Source organism: Aptenodytes patagonicus, chromosome Z (assembly GCF_965638725.1).
Source record: "Aptenodytes patagonicus chromosome Z, bAptPat1.pri.cur, whole genome shotgun sequence".
Classification (NCBI taxonomy): domain Eukaryota; kingdom Metazoa; phylum Chordata; class Aves; order Sphenisciformes; family Spheniscidae; genus Aptenodytes; species Aptenodytes patagonicus.
The window spans coordinates 29,568,191-29,587,163 of NC_134982.1; the positions used below are offsets into that span (position 1 = coordinate 29,568,191).

General features: G+C 34.3%; 1 protein-coding gene across 4 annotated transcripts in view; it reads right to left on the minus strand.

Annotated features, from left to right (window-relative positions):
• Positions 1-18,973, minus strand: part of FCHO2 (FCH and mu domain containing endocytic adaptor 2) — a 94,539-nt gene that overhangs the window by 29,118 nt on the left and 46,448 nt on the right. For all 4 annotated transcript variants that reach the window (XM_076363027.1, XM_076363026.1, XM_076363028.1 and 1 more), the window contains exons 9-13: positions 16,922-16,966; positions 15,059-15,131; positions 10,786-10,810; positions 3,042-3,099; positions 300-475 (exon numbers count right to left, since the gene is read on the minus strand). In XM_076363027.1, coding sequence (XP_076219142.1) covers positions 300-475; positions 3,042-3,099; positions 10,786-10,810; positions 15,059-15,131; positions 16,922-16,966 — 377 coding nt within the window. The remainder of the gene's footprint in view (positions 1-299; positions 476-3,041; positions 3,100-10,785; positions 10,811-15,058; positions 15,132-16,921; positions 16,967-18,973) is intronic.

Below are 18,973 nucleotides of genomic sequence, written 5' to 3' on the forward strand. Positions count from 1 at the left end.
AAAGCCATGCTCAGCTAACTCCACAATGTATTCAAATGTCTTGTGGTGGCAACAGCAGAAAGACAAGGACTGAGCATTCTCAAGACTCAAAGAAAAGTTAAAATCTGCGAAGGGAGAATTACTTAATGTTACACTACAATAAAGTGTACCAAAGATGACCTAGTGCACAAGAAAAAAAAAAGAATCCTTGAACTTGAACCTAGAATAAATTCTGAACAGTAAAATATATGTTTACACTACAGATTCTTTACCACTTTTCTCTTCTACGCATTAAAAATACAAGGAACAAAATAACTTACAGATATTGCTGGAGAAAGAGTGATGTTCCCTATAGATACTTTTAATTCATCCAAGGAAGGCATGGTATACTGAGAGCTATTATTTGGCTGGACAGGTTTTATTTCTACATGGAACCTCCTGGGTTCATCATCTTCAGAGTCAGAATCACTGGATGAATAGAAATGGTTCTCTTTGGTATGTTTTTCTCAGTTAAGGTGGAAGTACTTCAAATTCACCTGCTTAATCCATTCATAGTTATGGTCTACAAAATGCTCATATTAAGTGAACACCACAGATAAACAATGCTGCCTAACCTCTTTGTGCGTTTATACAGACACTTCAAATATATCCATTGTCCAAAATTCACAACTCGGGAGTTAAAATTTAGTTTTTATATTCCATTCATCTTCATAACAGTATTCTGTTCTGAAGGGCATTATATCATATAACATACGTATAACAACTGCAATATCTGTCGTATAACTGAACTGTGTATTTGAAGGCATCAGGATAAATTATAGATTCTACAGTAGCAACACTTCTGCATGTTAAATTTATGATTTGTAAGACTCAACCAAGGATTCTAACACATGTATGAAAAATGTAGAAATCCTTTTAAACCAAGTGAAGGAAAGCCCTAGCCTTTTTAATTAGCAGTGAAATGTCCATGGTATCTGTACCAAGCATTAACAGTAGAGGAAGCAGCAGCAGCGGCAGCCGCTATTACTTGCCCCTTTTGTAGGGTGGCACTGAAAATTTTGCAAGAAAGGATGCCAGTTACACAGAAGGCTGCCCAGCAAAGTGAACAATGTCAGCTGCTTAAAGCACCGTCATCCTTGGCAAAAAAAGAACCACAACGACAACTCAGCCCTCAAAATAAGCAAAATATACAGATGAATTTAGCCTTCATTCTTTATAAGCACAGGAGCTGCACTGAACAAAAGCTCTGAAAGGCCTATGCTAAGTCTTAAAAGATGCATTTGTTTTGACAAGAAAGAATTTGAAAATTTTCCTCTACTTAAACACAAAAGTTTCATATCACCCAGGGGGAGCATACATATTCTATACCTTGCTTCTGTTATTTTCACTTGGAAATGTGCCAGCCATTTGAATTAAATCTTTTCAAACTATTCCCTGACAAAGATTAAAACCTGAACCCTAAAGACATTCCAAATCCATTTCAACTGCAAGAATCCCTGAGTCGTGGTGAGGAAAAAGTCACCATGTCTTCATCTTACAGCGTATCTGTCCCCCAAAACGGATCATATCTAGAAAAGAAAGTTTCAAAGACAAGTAATTTTTCATTTCACCAAAAGATCTCGCCTTGAAAGTTATCACTGAGTTTTGAGATTCATTTCCTATGAATCAGGCGGCTCTTGTAGTGTTTTTTCCAACATTTAAGAGTGGACTTACTAAGACTGACTGACATTATGGTAAAATAACGTCCTCCAACAAATCACCTCAAGAGTTCCCCTCAACAGAATAAATACCCACTCTTGGAGGCTAAGGGAGGAAAAGAGGAAGGGAACTGATGAATTCCTGAATCTGGTCAAGATTTTCAGAAGCTGAAGTACTACCTGGCTGACAGGGATTGTAAATCACAGAGATTTTTCACTGAATGTATGGCCTTCCCTATTGTTTCACAACGAAAAGGATAATGTAGAAAAGGATGCTCAGATGAATCATTTACAAAGCATGAATGTTTTTCACTTTTCTCTCCCTTTCATAAATATATGCAAATAATGAAATAATGCCCCTCTCAGAACTGGATTAAAGTCTTTCACTTTTATATCAATTTTGTAAATAGGAGCTAACATGAACTGCTTTTATCGGTACAGGAATCTTCACTGGGGGCAACAGAGGCATATTCTGCAAAGTTAATGAAAACAGAGAAGCTATGATGATGGACTGGCCCACTTCAAGGTGCTGTTAATGGCTTAAAAGTTTTCACAATTTAAGGTAACTGCAAAGCGTAAGTTTACCTTTTATCTGCAGTACCCAGAGAACTCAGTGAACACATTTCCAAAAATGAGCTATCTTGCTAACATAGTAGGCTTGCTTAGATCTACAGCAATTATTCCCAGCTCTTAAGTAAAGCTTCCTTCTGTTTCTGATGGGAGGAAAAAAGAGGACAAGAATTTTTTCCTTCAAAGGAAGAGCAGAGAAAAATCACGAGCCTCCATAAAAAATGACTCATAACAAAAATCTATTCTGTATAGCAAAGCTATTATTAAAAAAGACAATAAAAGCTAGAAGCACCAATTAGAAACAGCATGTGGTGTAATAACTTCATTAAGCAACAGAAATTCTATTTCTAGACTGCTGGAGCTCCCAATCCTTTTAATGGTGTTATAAAAAAGTGGGAGGGTGCAGGTATAGTACAGATAACCACTCCGTATGCTTAAAAAAGTTTACAAACTTTACTTTACAAACTCTCTGAGAGCTTTTCAAGGAGAAAGATCTGCATGGTCACCTTAAACCTTTTGTTCAGTTTTTTTTGTTTTATGTTGGTTTTTTACTGTCAGAGAAAACCCATCCTCTTAAAGTTCCCAAGACATCTGATCTAATCTTTAACATTCACACACACACAAAATCTAAGATAGACAAAATTTTGTACATTTTGCAAAAGCTATGAACATAAGAATACAAGGTTGCAACATAAGCATGAATGTCATTCATCTTCCTTTACTTTAATCAGTACTTCCACTCTCCAAAGAATTGTAATAACATCAAATAACTTGGCACAATAATAGTAAAAAGGATATCCTGTGTTGCTTCTGGTTTAATGCTGTATCCTTCATCATCTACATCAGGAATGTTCTAAAAACAACAACAAAAATTACGATATTGACAAATAACTAAAAAACCATGTTGTTCTTACATCAGACTGAATTTTATATCATTGACAAATTAAAAATTGATTATGACAGCTCATGAAAGTCATTGTTATTCACCATTAATTATTACAGTTATCTCAAGTTATGATCTGTAGTTCAGAACTAGCGTGACAAGATACCTCAGGAACAGAACACAACAAAACAACCTCCAAATTTCCTATGAAAACTGGCAAGTTTGGATGCATCTGCTTTCACTGGTACTCTATCAAAAAGGTCAGAAACCAACAGAAGCATTTTAGCTTTGCTATTGAGTGTTAAATAAGCCTACAATTCTCTTGGTCCCAAATATTTTCCCAATTTCTACTTCTAATTCTCTCAGCTAAGTCACTGGAGGCTCTGATGGTGCAGGAGCAAAACCCTTCCTAGTCAATGCTTTAATATGTGAGTAAACACGTTCCAGGTTACACAGGTTGCAACTTCCTCTCCCCCCTTGAAAAGGCAGCAAGCCTGTACTGTTGCTTTAGTGAAGAACATCCACATTAATTAAAAGGCATGGATGAAACAAATACAACTCTCAAAATCGGGTTCCAAAGTTTTCCTTTACACATCTCCAGCACCACCCTGGATTTTCAAAGCATCTGGGAACTTCAGACTAGTTTCATTTTTCAGTTCTTGCAGGCAGTTAAATATAAATTGAAGAGAAATATGTTAAAATCATTTAGAACACTTAGCTAAGCACTTAGTTTCATAAAAAAAGTTTTGGGGCAGAAACAAATCTCTAATATAATAATCTAAATTTAAAAAACGTGCAAAAAACCACACTCGTTTATATTATATAAAAAGGGGTAAACTTGGATACACAGATACTTTCCCCATTCAGAACAGAAAAGCCCCCTCATGACTTTGTATGCATAGTTAGTCGATGTGAACTGCTCAGATACCTCACTAAGTTTATTACAAAAAACCACAACCCAAATGCCTTCAAAATGTAGTGATTTCACCAGTTATAAATTTCTTATAAAAATGACAAGATTCATATAGAAAAGTGATTTATTCTAATGTACCAATCAGTTTATTCTACCAGAAAGTAGGTACCGGCAGGCAGTTTGACTAATAGAGATATATACAGTATGGCCAAAATATACCTTGCTGTTATAAGTCACAAGATATAACAAAATGACTTACAGTGGAGACTTCAAGTGGACTAGCAAGGAACCACTTGACTTCACCTAAAATTTGAAGCCAAATTTAAAGAAATATTCACTTTGAATAGCTTTTGAATTACAGAGGAAGATGAACATAAAAAGGTAGTTGCCTCTCTATTCCTTTTACAGATACCACAAGTGGGATGACTGATATTTTACTAAGAAAGATTCTCCTCTGTACAGCTTTCTAAATCTAGCACTTCTAAATTAAATGGAATGAATTTAAACATAGATCAAACTTTCTGCTAAAAAGAGTAAGAAATATAATCCTGTATAGGAGATGTAATACTGTACCAAATTAAAAAGCGCATCAAACTAAGGCCAAAAAATAATCTTTAAGCTCAAACTTTAAAATATGGAACATATAGATGCAATTTCTTGAAATACTTGTAACATCTGGACTTCACTGCTATTTGGTTTAAAAAAAAAAGGGGGGGGGGAAGAAAAAGAACTGAACAAAAAAGAGTAATAAGAGTAGGATCACACGGTCCAGTACCTTAGCTCTACTTGCTCAAATCAGGGTTCTTAGCTACGCTTGACCTCAGGCTGACCTTGTTTATATACCAAAAAACACTAATGAAACTTGACATCAAAGTAAACAGAACAAAAACATATAGCGAGAGGGTAGGTACATTTTCCTACAATACTACAACTTCTGAATTCTGAAATTATTTTAGTTGTCATACTAGGCAATTTTCAATAGATCAGGATCATTCATGGTTAAGATGAATTGAAAATGAACAAAAATCTTTAAATATACAACATTTAGTTTTTCTTCCAGCTGGGTCATATATGTAAAGGATATTATTACTGGGCACACACAACATGCACAAAATACCTAGCAAATCTCACTGTTTTGATATAAAATTGTGAAAGAACTTAGTTTTCAGAAGTTATTTTCATTGCATTATTTTTAATTTACTGAATAATCTCTAGGATAAAGTAAATCCTTAGAAAGCACTAAGATCTTAAAGTTCTTAGCATATTAAATTTCTTTCTTAATATTTTCACGTTAATTATTTCTGATCTTACAAAGATACTTGAATCATCTATTCCTCAGCAATGGCACTTTACCATGTAGTCTGTATTCATAACTTCAGACAAAAAGTCAAAGTTAAGGCGTACATAACAGAGATGGATGCTTTACAGCTTGAGTTCTGAACACAGGAACTGAAAAATTCCTTGCTTCTTTTTCAGCAGGCCTACTTTACCACTTTTTTCTAACACCACGCAGAACACTTACTTTGTACTTTTTTTCCCCTATTTGTAAAATTTAAATACATATAATTTAAAACATCTGATTTTACACAGTGTATACAGTCAGAAATCATCCACTTTGACAAAGCTGGAAATACAATGATTCAGATTGATCTTGTACCAATTTATGATCATTCTTAAAACACCTTCTACTTTCATCAATGAGGTACTGAATTTATATTTTTGTGTAAACCAATAGAAGAAAAGGGTGGAAGAGATACTTAATGTATCTTTGTATTGACAAAGACAAATTGTGTCACATACAAGCAAAACGGTACCTCAAAATCTTACAAGTTAAGTAGTAATTTCAAAATGTTTTCAATATTTTGAACAGCTGAACGGTTCTGCTTTCTGAAACATCAGAATTTTATTTACTAATCTAAATTTTGTAACAGTGGTAGAGGACACAGCATTTTGAGAGATACATATTCATGAATCTGATGTTAATGAAGGCATTTACATTTACTTGACTGATTCTTACTCCGTTCTCAACAGTCCTACAGTTACAGAACTGTATGTTATGTCATGGATAACAGTGCGTCTTTTAAGTATCAGGCACAGAATACAGACAAGACCTGATTTGCCTACCATGCTTATCAGAGGAAAAAACCACAACCTTCATGTAAATGTGTTATTTTTGAACTTCAACACAGAGGAAGATGATCTTTGCAAACTTTGGGTTTCTGTAAGAAGTAGTTATTAATACGGTGGGGATGAAGGTCTGGTCTAGCCCCCGTACCCAAACACGTTATTTGTAGTCTTTGCAGTAAAAAAAAGGCTCAATATGGATGTGAATTGAACTCTGCAGAAGTAACTGGAAAGGTGGACTTCCTTGGAAGGAAGTTTCACATTTTCAGAGGTTCTCTTAAGCAATTAAACATATAGCTATAAAAACCAGAAAGTTTTCCCTGTGTTTGCAGATGTAATATAACACATTACTAATTAAGGTATTATATAGTTTTAAATATACATTAAAAATTTAGGGCTTAAAACTCTGTCTTTGCGTTAGTATGTTCTACGACTTTCTGGGGTGAATAATTTTTTAAAGAAATAAAACATAAGGACATAATAAATAACAAAGTAAAACTGCCTATACAAAAAGCATGAGCACTAAGCATTCTATTGCCAAAACTTATTGTTTGAGTTTTGGTGAATACTTTGTCTCAGTTTCCTTGCTCTGTTCCATCTGTCATCCAAAAGCAAATGGAAGATGCCATACCATTACCATGTCATTAGCTCCTCTGGGCTACATGCAAAGGACAAGAGAGGAACATGTGGAGCATGTTGCAGTCTAGCTACTTCATTTGGCCCTTCCTCAGCAACGTTAGCACTGCTTACAGGTCGGTCATCGATCAAGAAGCAAAGGAACCTTCATTACATTTCAGCTTGATTTCTATTTTCTCTTCTCCTGGGATATCTACAGTGGTTATGAGAGCTCCTTATCAAGTTTTCCTCCGGGTATGCTTCAAGATGCAGCACAGCTGAACAGCTCACTCTTTCTTTTTCTGCCAGATGAACTTTCTACCATTTTACTGAACTGGACTGACTCCTGCAATCCAGATGAGGACCGCAGCGAAGTCAAAGTAAGTAGCTGAAGCTCATAGCCTGGAACAAGAGAAAAGAGAGCCTCTCCACTTTTGACGTATTTGAGATGTAAATTTGACTCAGGTATATCCTTAGGTTAAGACACAGTTATTACATATTATCAGCCTTGTCTCCTTAGGGTGCCTATTAACCCAAAAGACATGGAAGAAGACAGTAGCCAGTCAGTTTCTTCCATTGCCAGAGATGCAGAAAGAAAGAAAAACAGGGTATTCAAGGTGCCCCCGTCTTGTGCTGTGGCTACAAAGCCTCATACCCTGTATCAATGGCAGCTATTCAAAATACGCCAGAACTAAACATTACAAAATGCAAATAAAGAAAAACATTTGAATTTCACTAAATATAAGGTTACATTTGTGTTCCACTAATTAGAGTCTGATGGTTCCAAATTCAATCTATACAACCCTAATTATGCTACACTCAAATATAAAGAGGTTAATGAAAAGTTTTGGATGCCTCGATATATTTGTTTGCATTCCAGTTTCCTATGAAAAAAAGTTTCAGCATTATGTTCTGTGCATCTGTGGCTCCCTTCTTAATTACTTTTGAACTTACTGGACAATTTCAAATGGATTTGACAGACAGAACAGAGGACTCAAAGATAATTACGTTACTACAGTCTTCATGAAAATAGGCAGTCAAGTAGAAGAAGGAGATCTGCAAGTATCCCAACCAACGGAAGGGTTGCAATCCAAATCCAGATCTTACTGGACACAAGTGGAACCTTGTAAATGCTTCCCCAAAAGAAAAGTTTCTACTAGAGCTCATATCTTCCTATAGACCATCCCTAGAGACATGGCAAACCCATGGGAAACAAGACAATTAGTTCTGCCTTTAGAAAAACTTTATAGGTAATAAATACATACAGAGCCAGACTTCAGTTGCTATTTCTTTCTAGCGTACACACAGTTAAATTCCTACTTTTCTTAATTATCAAGGCTTAGCCTAATGGCAGTTACATGTGTAGATTGACGTATAACAACACAGGAATTTTAAATCTCATGACATCTGTATTCAAACAGAGGCTGCTTACTGAAGTGGTCAACCTTTTTAACAAATACCAGTTCTCAATTCACAGCTGCCTTCCTACTCATGAGCACATAAAAACCTCTTATAGCAGTTACAAAAAATTATTGATAGGAATTAACAATTTATTCAAATGCACCACATTTTCCAATATATATAATCTGGCAGCTACAAAAAGGATGAGCATAAGCAGATGGCTTGCCACAGATAAATTTCAGAGCTTCCATTTTGGTACAAAAGACATTTTTTAGGACCACCTCACTGTTTTGTTTTCTGGAAACAGAATACAAGTTCTAACACACTGCATTATACGTTTTGGACTAGAGAGAAGGCCCTAATGGTATTGACTACACAACTGTATGTTCAAAGATCCACAATATCACGTAGAACTGGTAGATGAAGTATTGAAGTCAGTTCTTACTGGACCCTTAACTCCTAAAATTTCAATATATTTACCTCAGTGCTTATAGTTATAAATAATTATAGAGTGATTATCTCTTACATTCCTTTCACACAATTATAATTCTTGACAAATAAACAAAAGCCACCTTTTAAAGAAAGATCATGTTAATAATACAAAAGCCAGACAGATTTTCTGTGAGTGACTAAAGCTGACCAAAATCATAATTGGGACACCTCAAATAAGCTGAATTTTCTGAGCTTGGTCCTCAGTATTTTCTAGCAATCAAAACACAAATGATAATTGCTTTCAATTCTTTTTTTTTTTTTGCAATAATACTTTTCCAAGTTCAATTTCTTGAAATGTGTAATTTATTGCAAAGACCCATACAAACCAAATCCAAATAGAGATAACAATATAGATGGCTATAACTATTTAGATCAAGTTTGAAAAATTAAACAGAATGGAAATCTTTAAGTTAAAAGACAAGAAAAATGAAAAACATTTGAAATGGGACCCTCCAGAAGAGGACACCAACCTTAAAATGTAAAAACACTCTGGGGTGCTTGTTTGTAAGGGGTGAAATGAATCTCATCTATGGTATGCTGCATCATTTTTCATGACAGTGACAGCAATGGCTTCTGCTATTAAAGTATTCTACCATTCAGAAAAATACTGTTGCTTGTAAAAAGCAAGAAGAAATGACAGACCAAATTTTAAATTCCACTGCAGTCATAAAATGTTGGGCATTAAAAAAAAAAAAAAAGAGAATGCAACAAAAATATCAGTTTTGTTGTTAGACACTATGAAAGTCAGGTCTTTTTTTTTAACCAAATATAAATTGCATCTAGACAGAACAATTAACTTAGATGATCATATGGTGTGCCTCATGCAGCCAGAAAGAATGTCAGACACATTTACAGTTTAATATTTTGAACTAATTATTTTAAAAAAATGTAGAGACCAAAATAAGCAAAGAAGAAAATAAACATTGCAAGTCAAACCCCGTTGTGGTTCACCCCAGTGACTCAACCTGAAGTGTCAAAAGATATTATTTCCATGGAAAGCCTGATAATTATAGGGATAATTCTAAAGTAACTTTAAATGTACCCAAGAAAAGAAATTTGCTCTAAATCAAGATGACTTTGCACAGAATAAAATAACTGTCTTGATGATGCTTACAAGGCTGTTCTTTCACATATAGTTCTATTATGTGGCAAAAGTTACTTTTTCTTATTTAGAATAATGGTTCTACTAGATTTTTTAAACCAAGTTTCTCAAAAGAAGTTTTAATATTAGGTACTAAAACTCCCAGATATTAAACACAAAAAAGAAAATCCACAAAACAGATTAACTTGGAAACTTAAATTGTTTAATATAATTGACGTCTAAATAAATGAACAGAAAAACAAATCCGTCTACAGAAAATCACTTAAATTATTCTGTAAATTATTCCCTACTATAGCTATAGGGAGCTGCAATCTCTGTTACATATAATTCAAGACTATAAACATGTTTAGATAAAAAGAAAAGGCTCAATTAATGAAATAAAAAAATTCAACTAATGAAATAAAAAAAAGCATTAACATACCAATTCAATTTGCAACTATATTATTTAAATTTAATAAATAAAATTGTAAGACGTATCACAGGTCAAACTGACAGCAATGAAAAACAGGTCATTAATAAAGTGCATCTAGAGATATTGCATTTAAAGCCATATTTTAAAAAGTATATTCCTACACTCCGTTGCCAGTGATAAAGCAGAACCCCATTGATATTAGAAGGCTTTCTCAGAGGAAACAGTAGTAAGCAGAGGAATATGGTGATGCAAAATTGGGTTCACAATAAACTGAATCTTTTTCTTACTTCGAATCTATTAGCTAAGCAATTTAAACTATTAACTTGAAAAATAAAGTAGCAAATACTTGCAGTAAAAACATCTTGTTTAAAACCTAAAATTGTTAGGAAATATAAATGTATCACTGACACATATTTGTATATACTGCTAAAGATTATGTACTGAGCAAAATTAACACTTCAACTATGTTATCAAAATACTAAATCCTCTATCAGATAAATAATGCATTGCAGGGACTGTATGTAAGTTAAGCTTCATCACATTGTAGTGCTTGACAATATTAGCATATGCATTTGTTTTGGAAATAAGTCTACTTACAACTGAGTCTGCATCTGGACACTCCCTATTAAAAAAAGAAAGAAAATATACAGTTATAAATTGCACAAATTATTTTATTCATACAGCTCTGGTAATTCCTTTAATATTTTCAATTAATTTGAAACATTGCATTTAACCCTTTTGTCTCTCAGACTCAGTTAAAATTTTCACTATAAATAATCCACATTCAACTGAGTGAGATTTAAATAAAAGCTGAAAGCTTATGCTCAAAACACCGCAGAAGAAAATCTCAAAATAAATGCTGAAAAAGCAAACTCACATCACGGGGTGGGGGCAGGAAATCAAGGAAAGCCAGGAGTACCACACTATATTCTGGATGAATATACTTTAAGACTCAGGTCTCTGTGGTCGATGTGCACAACAAGTAGAAGTCACCAATCCTAATGAAATAGTCCACATGCAATTGCAAAACATTTTGGACAATAACCAGTTCCCAAAGAAATTAAGACTATTCTTAGAGGAATTCAGAGCTTCTCTCTTTTGGAATTTCATTCTTAGTTTGTGTTTGTCAAGCACAGTTGCAGTCAAGCACTAGAAGATGCCGGAAAAAATAACAGAGTACCCTCCTAACAAGCACTTAAAAAAAAAAAAAATCGTCAGCAGAAAGGCAGTGATTGCAAGCACATTATTCACAAGTGTTATATTTTTCCACTATAACTTTGATTTAAGCAGTAGTATTTAAAAAAAAAAGAATGACACTGATTCTCTCTGATGTCTGCAAAAAGCAGAAGCAATTACATTTACAGAATGTGGGAATACTTGAGAGGCATACAAGTCCTCTCTAATTTGCATCCTGACAAAGCTGTAAGTGCCAGTGTAACTGAACAACAGTGTTTTTATATAATCAAACTGAACATCCTAAACATGCACTTACAGAAAAATGAGGAAAAAAAGTCAAATTTATTGCAATCTAAGTTATCTTCTCTGAAAGGCTAAATGTGTTAAATGTAAAAACTGGAGTGTCTTTAAAAACAGGTAAAAAACTTGTTAACATGGAAGCATTAATATGAAATTCAGTACAGCTTGTTAAGGAATTGACAGTGAGATGAAGGATCCCGTCTCCTCTGAAAGGCCTCACAAAAGAAAATATATGTGACCAAGTTTCTAATTGACTTACATCTTATCTCCCTCTGCTGGCTAAACTGAATTCATAGCAATAGAAAGACCTATTTTAAAAGCTATTTTAGAGCTTTTCTCTAAAGCTTTACAGAAAATCTACAGATTTTCTCACATGTGGTTTTTAAAAGTATCTGTACTCAAACAAGACAGCCTGAAGTTCATAAAAGTTAAGAAATGTGAAGGATGTCAGGCAAACTACAATGAAGGTAATTCAGCCCATAATGAAGATTTTCAAAATTACTGAGCTAATAGATCTCAAAAAGTAACGGCAGATCTAGTATCATTCAGAGGAGCACCAATAGCACCTCCCAGGATCCATTCTCAAGATACAAAGGAAAACTCAATAGTTCGCAAATGTTGGTGAAGTGGTAAACGAGGACATCAGGTTTCAGACAGATGTGCTTTTACATCACTAGATGCATGATCTTTCTTTTAAGATTAAAGAACTAGGTCGTGCTTCTAGTATAAGGTAATATTTCAGGAAATGGTGATTCTGTAAGGGAATTTAAGGATTGCAGATAAAAACTAAACCAACCAAATCATGCAAAGCAGTGGTTAGAAAAAGAAGTGAAATCCTTGATTAACCTGTATAGCAGTATGTCATAGTATGGTATTTCCCTGTGTAAAACCATTACTAGACACAACATCCAGTTTAGGTGTCAACACTTTAAAAACTGTATTGATAAACAGAAAAGCCTACAAACCATGAGTTTTTTTCTAGATGTGGAAAGCCTGCCCTACACAAACTAAACAAGCTTACAGCCTAATTTAACAAGAGATTAAGAAATGACTTGACCTCTATGTGCAGAGAGGTTTCTGATGATACAGAGTTTTATCATGTACAGCCTACAACAGGATCATCAGCTGAAGATGAAATCAGACAAAATTTAGACTAGCAATAAATTTTTTTAAGAGATCATAAATAACTATTAGAATATTTTACTTAAGCACATAATGAATCCTCTGTTGTTTATTTGTGATGTTCTAGTTCATTTAGAAGTTATGGATTAATGCAAGAATCGCTGTAAAAGCCCATGGCATGTGTAACATCGGAGGTCAATACCATGCCATCATACTTCTTTCTTCCTGACCCCAGAATCTATTCGTTTTTGTATTGTGTGTAAAAATAGAAACAAATAAAATAATATAAATCGAATTTCAGTCCAACTTGTTGAAAGCGAGGCAAATTCTTTTCCCAGTTGAGAGTAGCTGAACCGATTTATATTTTCTGATGACATCATTGTGCCATGAAAAACAAATTTTTTTCTAGAAAGAGACACTAATATTATCATTCAATGTTAAATAAAATGTCTTCAGGAAAAAACAGCTTTTAGAAAACTATTCAGATTCTACCTTTGTATGCTTATCCATTGTAGTAAGTGTTTCACATAGTGTAGAAGCCCGTTTTCAGCCCTCAGTGCCTAAGAAAATTTTCTTTCTGCTACAGGTCAAAGAAAACCATGATCTCTGAGTAAGGATACATTGAGTCATATACCTGAGAGGAGTTAATCTGGAGCTTCCAGGCCTTTAGTGGCTCCAGAAAACTACTGTTAAGAGCCCTAAATCTTTGCTGGGGCCAGATTAGATTTCATCATCTGCCAAAGAATGGAGGGAAGGAGATGCCTGGTTTGCAAGGAGGTTTATAACATACACGACATGAGATTAGCTTGAGTAATAACCCACATGGTGGCAAAACAATTATTTTATTGGACAAGAAAAGCTGACAGCTACAGCATTCAACATACAACAGTACTCAATACTATCAAAATCACTACTTTGCAATTAAGTAAATGCAAGACAAAAGGCAAATGATCGAACATACTTTTTTGCTGCTATTTGATACTGCAACAGTTTTGCATCACAAAAAAAAAAGTGTAGTGAACAACTTTCCAGAGAGAATGGATTACTTTTAAAACAGGCACTAAAGCTGTTTAAAACATGAATATCATATTTATAAAAATTTAATTATTTTAAACTAAACCTTCATCAGAAAAAATAATTCTTTGTAACAAAATAGTATTCTCAGATTACTGCTGACCAAAATCACACTATATACAACACTTCTTTCACCAGCTTAGTAAAGTACAGGGGAGAGTGTGAGGGAAAGACTAAATCACAGAAAGAACAGAAATACAGAGGAATGACTTAAAACCACCAAAAACCTTGGAGCCCTAAAGGCATCATAAAAGAGAGAAGAAAAAGCATGGTTTAGAAGTGTATCACTATTAAAATTAAACACCAAAAGAAAAATAGCTATAAGGCACTTTGTATGTGCAAATAATTAGCACCTGCAGTTCTTAGGTCATTAATTTTTCAGCATTATATTAAAAACTAAGGCTGGTAAAATATTTTTTTAAAAGTGATTTTAAAAAGTATGTATGCAGATGTTGCCTCTGAGAATATTTCTATATTGTTAAGTTTGTCAAATTGTAAGTATTTTCTGTTAAATCAAATACTTCTATTGAGAAAACACATCTAGAAATTATGAAAATAAAATATGTTGGAATATAGTGATCATAACTACTAATACGTAGACTGTGACCAAACCCACCTAAGAACTTCTATTCAGACTCACTTTCTGGAGAGTTTTAACTCCTTGGAGACAGAGCACATGCAATGAATATGGCAAAAGGTATAGCTGGGACATCAGCCATCAATTAGAATGATGGTCTTTCAGAAATGAGCGTGCACATGATGTACTGAAAAAACATTCAAAGATTTTCCTGTCCTTTGATACTGTACACAAAAGTTTTTCTAATGAAAGAATAACTGAAGCTTCAATTCTGCAAACACAAGCATCCAGTACTTTTTCCACGTACAGAGCTATTATTTCATTAGGAGTACACATGAGAATCACATTATCTACAATGTTCAAATGTAGAACAAGGGAGAACTACTTACCTGTGCACAGGAAAGAATGAAACATGAGTAGACTACTACGAATACATTTATGTTATTTCCTTAAAATCCTTAGTTACAAAAATCTTAAATAGCTGTGATGTTTCCATATTCATAGCATTCCTCTAAACTTCTCTTATAAACCCATTTTTTTGTTAAACATCAGCTAATGTTTATCCCCATACTTTTACTAGTTTTCATACAAGACAAGGCTTCAAGATGGAAATATACTTACACAGATTCAGTATCTTTTTCTTTTTTCATTATTCCTGATAAACCAAAAGGCTTCCTCTTCCGTGGTTTTATCCCTATGGAAGAAACATTTTTCGTCTGAAGATCAAAGAGATAACTACGTATTTATCAATGTCAAACACAGGTGCATACCAATGCCAATACATTTTAAATGCTGCCACAAGTGATACAAAAATCTAACAGCAGAGATAAGTATGGAGCCAAACTAAGGGAACATTATTCCAAATTGTTATTAAGTAACATGCCAATCAAAAAATTAAATTAAAATATGGTTCAACACATTAATAACATAAGTCCTTATAAAACTGATTTGCATTGTACATCCAACTCTCCAAGTTGGGTATGCAGACTGTCACTTTTTTTAATAGAAAATGGGCGTATGGCCAGTTTTGAGGAAAGGGACTCTGCTCACAGAAACTCAACAGGAGCTATTGCTCCGGACAATCCTGAATAGCCAATGCACTTGGATCAGAAACTGAACCCTGCCTCTCCCAGCTACTGCAGTTCAACACCCTGTTATTTCCCTGCATGTTCCCAGTAGCTGCAAGCCCCTGCCTCTCCTAAGAAGTAGCGTCTTGGTCCTGTAAAAAAACCAGAACATCTCCTGGCTTTCCAGCTGACACTGAGTTCATGATTTCCCAGTGCTGTAGCCAGCTTTAAGGCTGGCTCTCACTGAGTCTGGAACCATGCCTCCCCTCTGTCGTTTCTTCCCTGTTTTTAGCACTGGATACGTATAGTTACAGCACAGAAAAAAGTTTGCTTTCATACCCATTTAATGTACTAAAATTAAAATACATTTAAATATTCATCAGACTTGCTGTCACGTCTGCTTCTCTCCCAATTTTTGCTGAAGCAGACTGCCAAACAAAATGACTAAGTGCAAGCATCTGATCCAACTAGTCTACAATTTTGTTTTGATGTATGATACTACTGACAGCATGCTTTTGAGCAAAATGGTGGAAATAATTTGGTTTCCAAAATTTAACAACTGACAATTCAAGCACATCATTAAAAAAAAAAAACATTATATTCCCCTTTACAGAAATACATTACACAGCACATAAGGAATCTCTCCACTCTTAGAAATTTTCAGGGTTAAATATCTCAAAACTTCTCAAATCAGGTAGCTGTAAACTCAGCCATATCTTATATATTAATAGAGACAGAATTTGCTCCAAAATTATTTTTAAATGCTAGTCTGGGCTTTATCTTCTTTCTGTGACTTATGCAGCCCAAAACAATGACAAATGGAGTATGAGAGTAGTTTCTGAACATGAACATGGTTCAGTCAAAAAAGATTTTAAGTCTCAGCTGCAATCTTGGCAACTTAAAATTTGTCGGCTGCTATAGCTATACTGTCAACTCCTCTGTCCCAAAAGTAAATACATAGCTTATGCAAATAAAGCAGTTCTTAACCACTTAAAACAATCCCCTAAGCAAAATAAGCGACGCCAACAAAGAAAGGCTTTGCGACCACAACACTGCATTAGGCTTGGTATAACTAACATGGTAACAATGGAAAGAGCCTGGGCCATATTTTGACGCTTGTAAATTAAGTTACAACACAGTCATAAATGAACCAAATCCAAACCTCAGCAAGGACAGGGTCTTAGCCAAAGTATATTTATAGGAAACATTAAAATTCTCTGACCTTTGTGCATTAGTCTTATAAAGTATCATAGGTCTTATTTTTACTGAAATTTGTTTCTCAAAAGGAAATCGGCTGTTTAGTCTACTGGAGTACTTTAAAGTTATACAGATTCACACACTGAATACCCTTCACTCCACAGTTTCAGGTCCTTATCCACAGCATTCTTATGTAAATAACTACGCTACAACAACTCACCTTCAACTGCACTGGATGTGTTACATTCTTCAAATTCAATAAGGCCTTAAAGAAATGACAATGAAGATAAACATTGGGTCAAATTTAATCTAAGATATTTTAACGACTATTAATATTTCCTGAAAATACTAGATAATCTAATTATAAATTTAGGTGGTAACTGAAAAGCAGAATTACCCTGCCAATGGTCAAACAGATTGCAAAATCATACATGTACAGCAAATCATTAAATATTTTCACTCTTTCATACTGAAAAATTAAAATACTACTGCACACTAAATACAATTCAATTGCATATGTTACTACAACCACATGAAACATCTCTAATTGGTGTCCTCATTCAAAATTGCACCTATAATATAGTATCAGTGTAGTTTTCAATTTATTTTAATGAAGAAAAGCTATATAAAGAAAAATCAAAAAGGAAAAAAGCACAGCTATAGCCCTAATTTTGAGATCCACACTTTTGCTAACTCTGTATTGTTATTTCTTCTGTTTCCTCTTCATAGTCAATTACCTAGACAGTTGAAAGCGGCATGCAGTTTCTTAAACATAGCAATAAAGACAACAAAAAACTTTAAAAAAAATCATTAAGACTAAACAGGACAAAAAAAAAGCAGAGAACACTAGTTAAGTGCTGTATCTAAGTAAGTTCATTATTATGGCTTTCCATCAGAGTTGACACAAAGTAACAGTCAATTGTCATTGCAAAGTGAAGTCCTAACTCTCATTCCTTCAATCTGGCCAGGTCTAGAATTTATTTAACCCCACTATGAGCCATTTTAGGGAGCAAATGTGCAGAAAACCCAGTGATTTTCCATAGGACCTTTTTCAGGGAATGGCAGAATCACACCAGCACTTGTGCAAGTGCAAAGAAAAGAGAGAGCACACGCAGGCAGGCACCATTGCTTTCAGGCCATACTAAGAATGAGCCCTTTGTCCCCTGTTTGAAACGGTAGCTTGCAATTGTATCCACAGAAGCAAAAACAAAGTTTAGCATGCCAGCACTGTAACACAGGGGTTGTTATTTATCTTTCTGTAATAATTTTGAAGGAGTGCACACAAGTTTATATATAGGCACATTACAGATAAGATAGAGGGGAAAAAAAACCCGTTCCCAATTCTATACTCAAAGGGAGCGAAAATGCCCGCCCGCCCCCCCCCCCGCGCAACTATTTCAAGTGAGAGTTTAAAATCTTGAAAATTTCATTTAAAACCAACTGGAAGCAAAGAGATTGTGGAAACCTCAAAAACAGAAACTACTTCCACTCCTGCCCCAAAACACACCTGCTAGTATGTGTGCTGATTTATTTACCTTTATTACAAAGTTATGATTATTTGTGAGCATCCACCCTAAAACCAAGAGCTGTGCAATTGTCAGGGTGTTTTCACATAAAATAAAATAAAAGGCGTACTTGAAAGCATTTTCCAGGATTTTCACTTGTGCTCTTTTCAAAATGAACATCTTAAAATAAATAGCTCATATAAACAGATCTCAAATACAAGAAACATGGAGACTACAAGCTTCAGTTTGATTTTAAATAGTACACCATAGCAAATAATTGTGCTGCAATTGCAGATGCCACAATGAAAGTAAAAAATAATTTAGCTGTGAATTAGCATTGTAAATCACACAACTGGGATTCATTTGTATTTGATTCATGCAGTTAAGTACCTCAAATAGTTCTATTTGTAATGTAACTCCCAGTATGTATATTTAACTCTTGCAGTGCAAAATTGTGTTCAACTCAGTATAAACGCTACATTTTGATAGCATTTCTCAAAACTGCAAATGGAAAAAAATTACGCTTATGTCAAACAAATAGAAAGACAATTGAGAAGCTGATGATGTAACTCAATACTCACCGATGTTAAGCAAATTGAATTATTTTAGAAATACTAGATCAAATAAAATGGTAGATTTTAAATTTTGCAGACTAATGATTTTTATTTTTTTTTAAAAAAGGTGTGCTCAAAGTAATGACTTGTATTTCTTGTAATTAAGACTGAGCCTTCAAAATCTTCCCTGCCAGTAAAAAAGATCTGTGTGCT